The sequence below is a fragment of the Urocampus carinirostris genome, chromosome 2 (genome assembly GCF_059441175.1).
Source record: "Urocampus carinirostris isolate Australia breed hairy pipefish chromosome 2, RoL_Ucar_1.0, whole genome shotgun sequence".
Classification (NCBI taxonomy): Eukaryota; Metazoa; Chordata; class Actinopteri; order Syngnathiformes; family Syngnathidae; genus Urocampus; species Urocampus carinirostris.
This window is the reverse complement of record NC_142350.1, coordinates 68,763,037-68,775,925: the sequence shown is the minus strand read 5'-3', so window position 1 is coordinate 68,775,925 and position 12,889 is coordinate 68,763,037. Positions and strand designations below refer to the sequence as shown.

General features: G+C 48.4%; 1 protein-coding gene across 1 annotated transcript in view; it reads right to left on the bottom strand.

Annotated features, from left to right (window-relative positions):
* Positions 1 to 12,585, bottom strand: part of itga10 (integrin, alpha 10) — a 36,790-nt gene extending 24,205 nt beyond the window's left edge. The window contains exons 1-6 of the mRNA XM_088327616.1: positions 12,219 to 12,585; positions 5,654 to 5,765; positions 5,486 to 5,586; positions 5,337 to 5,425; positions 630 to 744; positions 432 to 559 (exon numbers count right to left, since the gene is read on the bottom strand). Of these exons, the coding sequence (XP_088183742.1) occupies positions 432 to 559; positions 630 to 744; positions 5,337 to 5,425; positions 5,486 to 5,586; positions 5,654 to 5,765; positions 12,219 to 12,270 (597 nt within the window). The 5' untranslated portion in view covers positions 12,271 to 12,585. The remainder of the gene's footprint in view (positions 1 to 431; positions 560 to 629; positions 745 to 5,336; positions 5,426 to 5,485; positions 5,587 to 5,653; positions 5,766 to 12,218) is intronic.
* Between the last annotated feature and the right edge of the window lie 304 nt (positions 12,586 to 12,889).

Here is a 12,889-nt window from a genome sequence, read left to right as displayed (position 1 = left end):
GAAAACCGCGAGACCCCCACCCTTCTAAAGCAAACAGCGCGTTGCAGGAATTTTGGAGTGGAACGGGAAACCGAAAGGAAATTCCTTTTGGCCCCGCGTTGCCTGTTTCTCTTGTACCCCGAGCCAAGAACCCAAAACCCGAGACCGCCCCCCCTGTCCCCTTCCCTCCCCGGCGGTTGGCCTCCCGATGCCCCCGCGGGAAACCGTTCCGCCGCGAGGATAGCTTCGACTCTCGTGGATTCTTCCGAGCGTTAGCGTTGAGATACGGTAGCCTGAAGAAGTTGTTGTCCCCTTGCCGCTTTCCCTCTTTTTTTGCAGAGACAACCCAAAGAAATACAAAGTGCTTTTCACTCCTTCCCTTTTTCTCGATTTTTTTCCCTTCTTTTCCCATTTTCTTGACATTTTTGGATCGTTTTCTTCTCCTCTCTTACCTGCATCTGGTCGGGGCTGATGTGGAACTTGCTGAGAATGTTGCTGAGGAAGCTCTGCACCTCGTACCAGGGGTAGATGCTGTTGGAGCCGTCCAGGACGATCACGATGTCCATGTAGGTGGTGCAGCCTGAGAGCGGAGACAATCAGGGTTGGGGGGGGGTCTTCCGGATCTCCCTGGCCCCGGGCGGGGGTCTTACGTTTGGCGGTGGGGGCCAGCGTCTCCCGGGTCCCCAGGTCCTCCCCGAGCCGGGCGCAGATGCCGGTGCTGAAACTGGACGTGCCGCACTCCTGAGACCACAGCGGCGCGCAGGCCTGAAACCGGCAGACGGGAACGGAATCCGGGAAGGGCGGGACACATCGGAATGGACAAATTCAAGCACTTTCAAGGACAATTTCTCCGGTACCTATCGCCGATCAAAAGAACCTTTTTTGGGGTCGGCCTCAAAGACTATAATAAAGTGACTATCCCGCTGCCAGAACAATCATTTTTGTGTCAATGGGCCGCTATAAACTGACATGAATTCCGCCTCACGTCACACTTGTTTCCAAACAGGGAAAGAGCTCCTTGGGTGTTGCCTAATAACAGACTCACTTTAAAGATCTCGATTGCTCCGAAGCAAAGTGCATTCAACATTTTAATCTTAGGGACCGTTGATCTATCGCTTTTTGTCTTGCTGATTTTCATTTCTATTTTGGGGGATCTGTGTTCAAATTGGTCAAAAAATAGTTCCTTGTTTTTCATTTTATTATTGACATATTGAACTGAGGAGTTCAGATATTTCAAGGGATTTTTGTCCTGGTTCTGGTTCTGTTCACTGGGTAACAAGCTCAAATTATTTTGTATTTCACATTTTTTTGTAGATCTCGGAATCTTTCAATTGATATTTCAAGTGGTTTTCGGGGATCCCCAGCAAAATGTATTCAATTATGACTGACTAAATCATTTGGTGCATCACTTTTTATTATTATTGATAATATACCATGAAAAAAATCTGAGGAGCTGAGCCAAAAGAGAGCGTTTGCTAAATAGAGCTGTCCACTTGGGTGCGACCACTAGGGGGCGTGTCGGCATCATTTTTAAAAACTTCCCTTTGTTCTTTGTGCATTTTCAAGCGCTTCACCCAAAATTCGAGCATTTTCCTGACTTTGAAAACATGACATGAAAATTCAAGCATTTTCAGGATTTCAAGCACCCCTACGAACCCCAATACATATAATGTATTGTATTCGGGTACAGAAGAACAGACGTCGTCAAATTTCAGGTAGATTGACTAAAAATGAGGATTACAATTTGATTCCAAAGCGTTTTTATGTCGCACACTCTAGGGGAGGGGTCTCTAAGGTGGCGCCCCCTAAGGACAGTTGCGGCTTCTTTAATATATTCGCCATCAGTAAATCTTTTTCCGTGTTTTGCGATGCAGTGAGCGATGTGATAGCTTGATTCCGTGGTGGTGTTTTGAGCAGTGACAAAGGTTTTCAGGGTCTGTGTCTGTTTGCCGTACCTGGACACATCGCGTTTTAATGTCTCCGCCTTGTCGGACTCATCCCTGAATTCATGTTCATGTTTCGTCTCGTACCGACGTTTACCACTTGATGCGCGAGGTACGACGCTCTCGGGGCATAATGCACAAAACAGCTCGGTCATTTTTTGCACAAAGCCCCAGTCATCTGTCCACGCTGGCTGGAAAAGACCATTTTTTTTTGTCGGAGGAGCCGTCATGATTGGTTCATTTATCGCGCGTCGGTGTTTCTGCGGCAGGGTTAAAACCCGGATCTCCTCCTCTCCTCGGAACCACTCGCAGACGGAGCAGAGGAGGAGGGGCGCTACCGTAAAGCCGCTAAACAACACCACGCGCGATTGAAAATGACTCCGTTTCAGTTCAAAATGCGCATTCAAAAAAAGATCATTATGATTTTGCCGGTCACTTGCGTGCCACCGGTTGCCGACCCCCGGTATACAGTGTGTTTGTAATTTGGATCGAAGCGATGTTAAATGTGTGTCTCGGCGAGGGAGGGGGGCCGTGGGGGGGGGTCAGAGGCGCCGCCGCACTCACGCGTGTGGAGTTTGACGCCAAAATGGCCAAAAAAGGCAAAAGCGCCCGGCCAAAATAGGTCAAACCAGACGTTCGGTCACGGAAAAGGTAAGATGGCGGTCCGGGGGACAGAACACGGAGCGAAAGAAAGCGGGAAAGGGGGGGACACTATTGTTGTCGGCCTCCGAAAAAGCCGGACCGGACTCCCCTCTCAATTTCGACCCGTGCGAGACGAGCGAGGACTTTTCTTTCGTACCAAAGTCCAAAAAGAAAAAGCGCCCCGCCTCGTTGCGTGCCCTGTCATTACGCGGACTGGGCACATAACCTTCCTACCCAAAAAAAACACAAATTGCATTTTTTGCTTTCTGTCCAAAAAAAAAGAAAAAAAACTTCAGGAAAAACGAGTGTTCGGGACGACGTCTTACGAAAGTGAGGCGAGCCGTGCGGAGCTGGATTTCGCTTGGGGCGGAGCAGCTGCACTGCGCAGCCGCTCGTTTTTCTTTGTGTACACAAAAAAAGAAACGGGAGCCTTGCTAGGCCTGTGCCAATCAGTCATTTTCTCAAACGCTTGCCTGTTTTCCAGCCGCTAGCTGGACTTTGGCTCATGTTTACAAGCTAACACGAAAGCGCTAACTCACTACAGTGGAGCCTTGTCATTTGGAAACACATACTTTGTGTTTGACATTTAATCTGTTTGTCCTTGAGGTTTTTGTTAGCCGCTAGCCGGACTTCGGTAAATATATTTCAAGCTAACACCAAAGAGCTAACTGACTACAGTGGAGCTGTATCCATTTGGAAACACATACTTTGTGTGGGACATTCAGTGTCTTTGGCCCTGAAGTTTTCACGCAAATTGTCACAGTTGCCACGGCACCCAATTGGTCCCCGTCGTGTGGCGCCAGGTTCTCTCACGGTTGCCACGACGCCCAATTGGCCCCGCCCATGGACACCGGCTGAAACGCGTTGACAGATTGCTCCCTGACTACTTAAACGCTGTCTTGTGAGTCGCCTTTTGTCAGAGCGTCTGCCAAACTGTGATACGTCAAGCCCTGCGAATCCCTGTTTTTGCCCGTGTTTTGCTCCTGCTTTGTTCTCGCCCCGATCCGTTTGATTTTGACCGCTTCCTCGTTCGGATCGATCTACTTTTACGACCGACGATCCCCGGATCGAGTGCGCGCTCATTTCTCTTCTCCCCAATAAACTGTGAGTAACGTTACGCGAGTGGGTTCTGCTTCCGGTTTCCTGTCCTGGTGATGACAGCAAATACCCCAAAGCTAACTTGCTACTGCTGAGATCATGTGGAACGACGTACGTTGTGTTCGAAATTCAGTTGAGCCAGGGATAACGGTTTTTGATCTGTTTGAGATACTTTTTGTCTGACATGAAATCGGTCATTGGCTGGTGCTAAGCCATATACAATGATGGATTTATGTATTATTATTATTATTATGATTTAACTCTTGTGTACATTTGAGTGTGACTCGTTTGTGGCATTGGATTCCGCCAACTTTCGCTTCATCATCATTGATTCTCTCCTACTCTGGTTTCCTTGTTACTATTGACTTTCTGGTTAAAATACCCCCAAAAAATGTACTGATAAAATATAGATCTTTTCAAATTTCGAATGAACTTTCTTGGGTTATTTGCTTCCCATAGCTTCCAGTAGTCAGTCGCTCTTTTGTCGACTGACAGGATTCTTTTTTTTTGTACCAGGAAAATGGCATTTTTGCCTTTCTGAGAACCATACACTTGATTATGGCATTTCATCTTATGCCGGTCGGTACATTTTTCCATACGGTGCAAAATCATTTTTTTCATTTTTTTGTATCGACGTTTTGGTATTTCAGCCGAGATCTTTGGTTTGGGTTTTGTGTTTGGGTGCCAAAATTTGGATTTTTTGCAACTCTTTGAAGATTAACAGGAAAGGACAACACGCAGATGGCTGTTACGATGGGAATCGGTCTTCACGGGCGATAAAAGTCTGCTAGCTAGCTAGCTAGCGGACGCTGAAAGTCATAAAAGGCAGCGGCTGCGGTTTACGCATGCATAAAATGAGGCTTCGCTCGGTTTCAGAACTGGCCTGTTGGGAAACTTCACGCGGAGATCCTGCGCATATTTTCTGCGCGCCGTCCCTGGAAAAATGATCGGTTTTCATTTTCGATCTAGTTCGCTTGGAAATAAGGTTAGGGTTGAAGCTAGGGTTAGGGTTTGGCTTGGAGCTAGGGGTAAGGTTGGAGTAAGGGTTAGGGTTTATATAGGAGTTAGGGTTTGGATTGAAGCCATGATTGGGGTTTGGTTTGGTTTGGAACTATGTTCAGGTGACTAGGGATTTGGTTGGAAAACAGGTTCGGGTTGTGTTTGAAAATAAGGTTAGGATCTTAGTGGAAGCTAGGGTTAGGGTTGGAGCCAGGGTTAGGGTGACTGTTAGTTAGGGTTTTGGTTAAAGCTAGGGTTGGATTGTTAGTTGAAGCTACGGTTAGCGTAGGAGCTAGGGATATGGGTTTGTTTGAAGTTAGGGTTAGAGTTGGAGCTAAGGTTAAGTGGCAAGGTTTTGGTCGGAGCTCTGGTCAGGGTTTTTAGTTGGAGCTAGGGATAGGGTTAGCGGACTAGGGTTTCAGCCCTAAAGTAGGAGCTGAAAGTCTTGTTTTCAGTAGCTCAACCCGTAACATTTCTATGGTTTAAGTCGAAGCTAGGTTTAGGGTTAGGCTTTGGCGCTAACTTTTGTTTTCGTCTTAGCAGTAGCGCCACCTGCGGGCGAAACATAGTAGATATTGTTCCAAGACCGAACGATTGTCTCAGAAAACAAAATGCGAAATGCTGTTTTTGTTTGTTTGTCTTTTCGAGGCGCATCAAAGACAAAAAGGGGCGTACCAGGAATCCGTCGGGGGAGTCCGGCGTCAGCGTCATTCCCAGGTGCGAGTTTTTCAGGTTTTTGGACACGTTGTAGAAGGCCTCCTCACCTGAGGGGGGCGCCAGTTAACAGTCACTCTTCTTCTTCTCTTTTTTTTAGTAGGACTTACCGAGGTTCAATTTGCTGCAATCGGAAGCGCTCTCCTTTCCCACGCCGCATTTGTACACGTCGCCTTTCCTGTTACCGTCCCAGGGGGCGCCCACCAGCAGCCTGCCAGAACATTCCCGTCAAAATGGCCGCCGACATCTGCTACAAAACGGCCGCCGGCGTCTCTTACGAATTCTCGCCCCCCGATCGGTGTTGCAAGACGGAGAAGCCGAAGAGGTCGCGGTCCGGACCGCCGAAGATCCGCGGGTGCGTCACGTCCACGTTGAAGTTCTCGCAAAATCCTGAAGGGGGCGACACAACGCCTCGTTTACATTCCGATCCGGGATGGGGGGGTGTTGCATTTTGTCACTTTCAACCGACGAGCGTTGCAGCAAAATGGCCGCCCACTCGCAACGTGATCACTGTCGTTGAAGTTTTCTAGAATAAGATTCCCGATCTTAGTCAAACGAGGGCTGCTTCATGACTTGGGTTAATTAGGGTTGAACTAGGAACAAAAACTACAAAGTTTTTTTTGTTTTTTTTAATTAAAAAAGAAAAGGTCAGTTTGTTCAAAATTTCAACCCCGATATCGGGTTATTTTGTTTACAAAAAAAAATGGCAAATTAGGATCCAAACAGTTGTTTTGTACTAAAGAACTGATCACAAATTTTAGGGTTAAATAATACGAATCATTAAAAAGGGGGTCATTATAGTGAAGATATTTCCCCCACTATGGTGTCACGGTTGCCATGGCGCCAGCTGCAGTTTGTTGACAGATTGGCTCCCTGTCAGTAGTTAAACTCTGTCCTGACAATCCCCTGTTGTCGGTCCGTCTGCGAACCTCTGTTTTTCAAGGCAAGCCTTTTTTCGACCCTGACTCACGCCTGTCCCGTTTTTTTGCTCCTGTTTGTCTCCCGCTACGTCCTGTTTTGATCTCGACCGCGTCCTGAATTACGACTCGTTTCTGACCCAGACCACGTCTTGCTTTCCCAGTCCCGGCTACCGACCGGTTTTCCGCCCCTGACGCCGCCATCGTTCGCTACGAAAGATCCACTTCCGTGTTCAGATCACGAGCCGAGTAGGAGAGAGAACACCTTCCTCAATCCTTCAATAAAACTTGTGGTAAATGTTGTGCGAGTGGGTCCTGTCTCCGTTGCGGTCCTGACATATTGGGTTATTTTGTTGAAAAATAAACACTAAAACTAAAATGTACTAAAGAATTAAGCAGTAATCTAGATGTTTTTAAAGTGTTAAAAAAAGTAAGAGTCATTTTGCTTAAGACATCTCCTCCAATATTGGGTTATTTTGTCTCTTAAAAAACTCAACTTAGGGTCTACTAAAAAAATGGACCAAAGCATTGTCTTGTACTAGGGATTTAAGCGGACATTTTGATTTTTTTTAATGACTAAAAAAGACAGGGTCAGTTTATTCAAGATACCTCCCCTAATATTGGGTTATTTGCTGAAACTAAAATCGGGTTTTAGAAAAAAAACGCCCCAAACAATTTATTGTACTAAAGAACGGAGCAGATAATTCGATTTGTCAGGACCAGAACGCAGACAGGACCTACTCGCGTTGAGTTTCTCACAAGTTTTATTGGAAGAAAGAGACAGGTCGCGTCCACGATTTGGTAATTGCTGGGCGTGGGAAGCGGGTCGCTCTGAACGCGGAAGATCTTCCGTGGCGAGCGATGGCGGTGTCGGGAACGGAAACAGGTCAGTAGGAGACAGGAGAGCAAAAACGTGGTCGTAAGCGAGTCGTAAGCCAGAAAATGAGAGTAGACGTTGTAGGGGACAAAATGAGGTCAAAAGCCGGGACGGGAGAGTAGAGGTGGTCAGGATCAAAAACGGGTCGAAGCCGGGGGACAGACGGGAGCAAAAAACAGGTGGGAGTCAGGGTCGAAAAAAAGCTTGCCTAGTGTTAACTGAGGTTCGCAGACCGACAACAGGGGACAGATAGGAGTGGGTTTATATAGTGACAGGGAGCCAATCAGAGTCCGAGGCAGTTGGCGCCAAAGGAGCGGACCCAGGTGCATCGCATCGGTAATCACGACAAGATTCATTTGAAGGACTGAAAAGACAAGGTCAGTTTGTTTATGAGATCTTCCCCGAATATCGGGTTATTTTCTTCAAACAAGCTGTTGTTTTGTACGACAGAACCGAGCAAAATGGGAGATTTTTGAGCTAGCTCCCGTTTTAACCTCAAGGTCGAGTCGTAAACTCCAGAAAGGGGCTTTTTTTTTAAGGATGCTTGAAAAGGATTTCATACGACCATTTTTGAATCGGATTATTTTATTCCTATTATTTAGTCACGGATCGGCTTGTCTTTTTGAGTCTTGGATTGAGTGTTTTTGGGTGAGGATGAAAGAAAACTGTTACGGGGGAAAGTCTTTTTTTTTTTTTTTTTTTTAGGAATCGACGAAATGTGACTCGATGACTCTAAACGGAGTCCTTTTCTGAAAACAACAAAGGCGTTTCGCTGGACAATTTGATGGATTTGTCCGTATCTAAAAATGGCCGCCGGTGCAAAAAAAAAAACCCAGAGGAGTTTGCAGACGAGGCGAAAAGGGAACAAAATTCCAAGAAACGGAAATCCAAAAGTGAAAAGAGGAAGGAGAGCGTTTGCTTAGGGGGAGCACACCGAGCGCCCTGTTTGCGCACAATTCCGTCCTTCATTCCCGCAAAAAAGGAGAAGCTTCTCCGCCCCGCAAAAAACCCAGGCCTCGCAGCTCCTTCTCACGTTGGGGGTTCCCAGTCCGAGATCACGCTTCCCGAACGGAAAAGAGGCGGCGTGGTCTTTTGGGGTCGGGGATGAGATCCTGCCCGAGAGGAGGTCTATCTCAACGTCTCGCTCACGGGGAAGGCCGGCGCGGAACGGCAAACGGGGAGGCGGATGGGTGCGGTCATGCCGTCTGTCGCTGTGAAGAAGCTCCTGGAAGCTCTCCGTTGACTGAGCCCGGGTACAATGGCCGAAACGAGTTTCCTCCCTCCGAGATAAAACAAGAAGCTCGGTCATCCGGGAGGGAACCGGCCGAGGAACCGGCTGAGGTGGCTCGGGCATCCGACGCCTCCGGGACATCTCCCTCGGGAGTCGCACCGAGCGTGTTCATCCGCCAGGAGGCCCCGGGGGTCGACTCGGGACACGCCCGAGGGACTAAGTCTCTAGGCCGGCAGGGCATGATCTCGGGACCCCGACGGATAAGCTAGTAGAGGAAGATCCGGGTTTCCCCGCTGAGGCTGCCGGCCCCAGGATAAACGGAGGATAACGGATCGAGTCGGGGCGGGCGCATCGTTTCGGCCCCGCCAGGCCGACACCGTGCGGCGGCGGTGCGCCTGACAGTCACGAAGCGGGCGTGAACGTCGAGAGGGGTGCCGGGTGAGCGTGAAAACTACTGCGCTATCTTCATGAAGAAGTGGCGCTTTCAGGAAGTACAGAGCACAAATACACACAATCATTAGCATGAGAATTCAAGGTTACTTTTATCAACTGTGCATGAATATATATATCAAAATCGGATTATATATATATATATATGAAACTCTAGCGGGACCGCTTATGGTCTGATACCCTTCCTAAGACCAGAGCGCCCCAACCGGGGTTTGAAGACCCTTTAAAAAACATTTCGATCTCCGCACGTTTGTCGGGTCATTTTGAGTTCTTTTGTCATCCTCACTTCCTTCAACCGTGACAGCAGGTCTGTTTTCTGTTTTTTTTTTCCTGGTTTTCTGACTTTGTTTCTTTTTCCATTTCTGGTTTTCGTCTGTTTCGTGTCCACTTCTTTGGTATCATTTGGTCCCGATTTGGTCAAGAAATACCGTCCTCGTTTGGAGCACTCCGCCTGCAGTTCTTGCCTCCCCCGCATGGGTCCATCACCAGCAAAACCTCGACAAGGACCCGTTCAACCCCGGGGAGGGCTCACGCCCGGCCCCCCTCCCCCCTGGTGACGACCCATCGCCTCTCGATGTTTTCGAGCGCAAATTCCATTTTTGGAAGAGGTTCTGGTGGCCATGTTTTTTTTGGGGGTTTTTTTGGCCGCACCCAAAATTCCCTTCTGCTCTCCTTCATCCTCCTCTAAATGGAGTCCTTTTTTTGTCCCCGTACCGCAAGTAACCCCCTCGACCCCTCCAAACAGGTCTTTCATTTGCGTTTACACGTGGCGGTCAGAGCGCCCGTTGCCGTGACGACCCATCGCAAACATCGCGGGAGTCCGCACAGTCGGCACTTTGTGTCGGCTAACGTGTCGTTTAGCGCTCGGATTCTGCCCGGCACCGTGTTATTATTTTCTCCTTTCTTTGTGGAACTGAAATTCAGAAGTCGACGGCCGACGCCTGATAAATAGCCTTCGGATTTGGAACTTTCTAAAAACGTTCGGGCCCCGAATGGAGCGAGCCCGTCCTTGGCTCGGTCGAACCCGATGTCCTAATGTCGTTTGGCAGAAGTCGGTTTTGGCGGAAGTCGATTTGCTACGCTAGCAGCACGACACCGACCGAGGAGTCGGACTCCGAAGGGAGAGGACGCCTTTCTCCGTTTTCTCGAAGGGTTTTCGGGGACGGTCCTGCCGGAAGAAACGCCGCGAGTTCCTAACTACGGCCGGAGGGCCGGACGCGGCCCCTCGGCCTTTTTCAGCCGGCCCGCCGAACAAAAACGCTGCAATGGAATACTACCGATAAAAATCTTTATTCCCGTTGTCCGCTATAATACTACACAACTAAATATCGAATGATTAGAAACAGGGACCACTTATGTTATTTTGCTTTCGGGAAGAAAAAATACGATAGAAACGCTACCGAAATGCTACGATACGGAAACCAGAAATACTACGATAGAAATGCTTCCACAGTAATTTTACAAAAATAACACTTCAATAATACTATGAAACGAAAATACGACTACAGAATATTATGACAGTAATACTACAAAGATACACCATAGAAAGACTACCAAAAGACTACACGTGTACTACAAAACTACTAAGGAAATCCTGCAAAAGTGTCAGGACCAGAACGGAGACAGGACCCACTTGCGCACGTTTCTCTTAGTTTTATCGGGAAGAAGGGAAAGGATTGTTCACACGATCCGAAGATCGCTGGTCGCGGGGAGAAAGTTGCTCGGACCCGGAAGTGGTATTTCCGTGGTGAGCGAGGGCGGTGTCTGGAGCGGGAAAAACAGGTCAGTAGCCGGGAAAGGGGAGCAAAAACGTAGTCAAGTTCAGGAAAGGGGTCAGAGCCGGGAATCAAACAGGAATCGGGACACGAGAGAGTCGGGGTCGAAAGGGCTTGCCTAGCGTAAACTGAGGTTTGCAGACGGACTGACAAGCGGTGACAGAAAGACGGGGTTTAAATCGTGACAGAGAGCCAATCGGTGTTTCGAGGCAGTTGGCACCAAAGGAGCGGGCACAGGCGCCTCGCATCGGTAATCACGACACAAAAGTACGACAAAAATAAAACTACAATAATACATCTTGAATAGAAATAAAAAGAGAAAGTGAAAACGAGAGAAAGAAAGAGAAATAAAATGAAAAAGGGAGAGAGCGTGAGAGAGAGAGAGAAAGAGAGAAAAAAACTACTACTATTGCTTTGTGATTGGTGCCTGGTTTGGGTGACATCAAGTGGACACGTTTGAAACTGCGGTTCGTTTTTTCCTCGCGTTTCTTTTAGCGTAATCTCGCGGGCCGGATAAAAACCCTTAGCGGGCCCGATCCGGCTCGCGGGCCGCCCGCTTGACACCTGTGCATTGGACTGTAAAGCGTAGGGAATTAAATACCGTACGAATTCGTGTATAACTGTCGCACGTTTCATTCACTAACACTGTTTATGTCAGACTCGGATTGCAGATGCACTCACAGTACCAGAAACAAATAGTAGAGAACGGAGAAAACACAAAGGGGTCCCGAAAGATAGGACTACTCTAAGACGAGCGTGCCAAACATGAGGCCCGTGGGCCAGGTCGGGTTTGCCTAAAAAATTGAATCTGGCTCATGAGAAAAGGCCGAGAGAAGCTCAAGAGGAAAACAAAGGCAAATTAGGGTTTCCCGGTGCGCCAAAAAAGAGGCATTTACAAGTATATAGTGTTGAGGTTTGCTATGAAGCATATTAAGGGCCTAAAATCTTGCGTCTGGGGCCATCCATAACCAGGAGCCTCCGACCCGGAGCCCGCGGGAACTGGGGTCCACTCCTGAGGACGGATTAAGTGCCTGTTCTGAAAATACCCCACTAGGGCTGGCTCTTGGTGATTTTCCACTCTAAAATAAATCAAAAGCCCACTCCCTACTTATCTCTCTTCTTCTCTTTGTTTTTCCCTTTTCTTTCAATCTCTTACTTTCTTTCACTCTGTTCCATCTCTTTTTCATTCTTTCTCTTATTCATTCTTTCTCTCTTACTTCCCCTCATTTCTTTCTTCTCTTTCTCTCTCTATTCATATTTCTTTTTCCTTTTTTCCTTTCTTTTATTCTGTTTCTTATTCATTTTCCCTTTGTTTTCCTCTTTTTCCTTATTTTCTTTCCGTCTGTCTCTTTTTTGACTCTGTCTTTTTATTTTTCTCTCTTCTTTTCTGTCTTTTTCTCTCTTTCTTCTTTCTCCTCGCAATACGGAACCTGGTGGCAAGATACGTCCTTCTTTTGGAAATGTCGAGAGCGGGTGCGCCCATTTCGCACCAAAAAGGTATCCGAGAGGGGGCTTTTGTCCCCGGACTAATTCCGGGGGAGGGATGGACATCAGGACGGGACTTCCCGGTATATGCAAGGTGTGCGCACGTACCTGTGAGGAGGAGGAGGCACCTGAGGGCGCACAGGAAAGCGCGCGGCGCCATGTCTCGCGAGACGTCCTATCGTGGCCTCGGCCGGGGGGGGCGGGGAGGGGAGGTCGGACCTTCGCCGCTCCTTAACGCGCCTTCGTCCCGGCGCGCGCCATCTCCCGTACCGTTTCAGGTATAGCGGAGGCGGGGGTGGAGGGTTTCGCGGGGGCTCTCCCGGCGTCTCGTGGTATAGTCCGAAGGGGCGTGTCCGACCGATGGGGGGGGGGGGGGGCTTCGTGCCCACGATCATAAAAAAACAGAGAAAAAGACAAGCGTGAGCGTCGGAGACGGCCTTCTCTCCAATGTGACTCGGGCTCAGCGATCAAAGACTAAAAATGGCTCTGCCTTCAACACCGCCTCCTTCTCTCTCTCTCTCTCTCTCTCCCTCCGCTCTTGCTCGCTTTCGCTCTCCCTTAGCCCGCGATCCCTCTCCTCTTTCTGTCTCTCCTCCGATCACTTATTTCTCTCTCTCTCTCTCTTCTCCATTTTTCTTTCTCTCGCTTCTAATCCTCTCCTCTCATTTTCTCCTGCATTTATCTTCTTTTTCCCTTCCATCACACTTTCTCCTCCCTCTCTTCTTTCTGTTTCTCCTCCCCGTCATTCTTTCTATCACTTGTTTCTCTCTCACATTCTC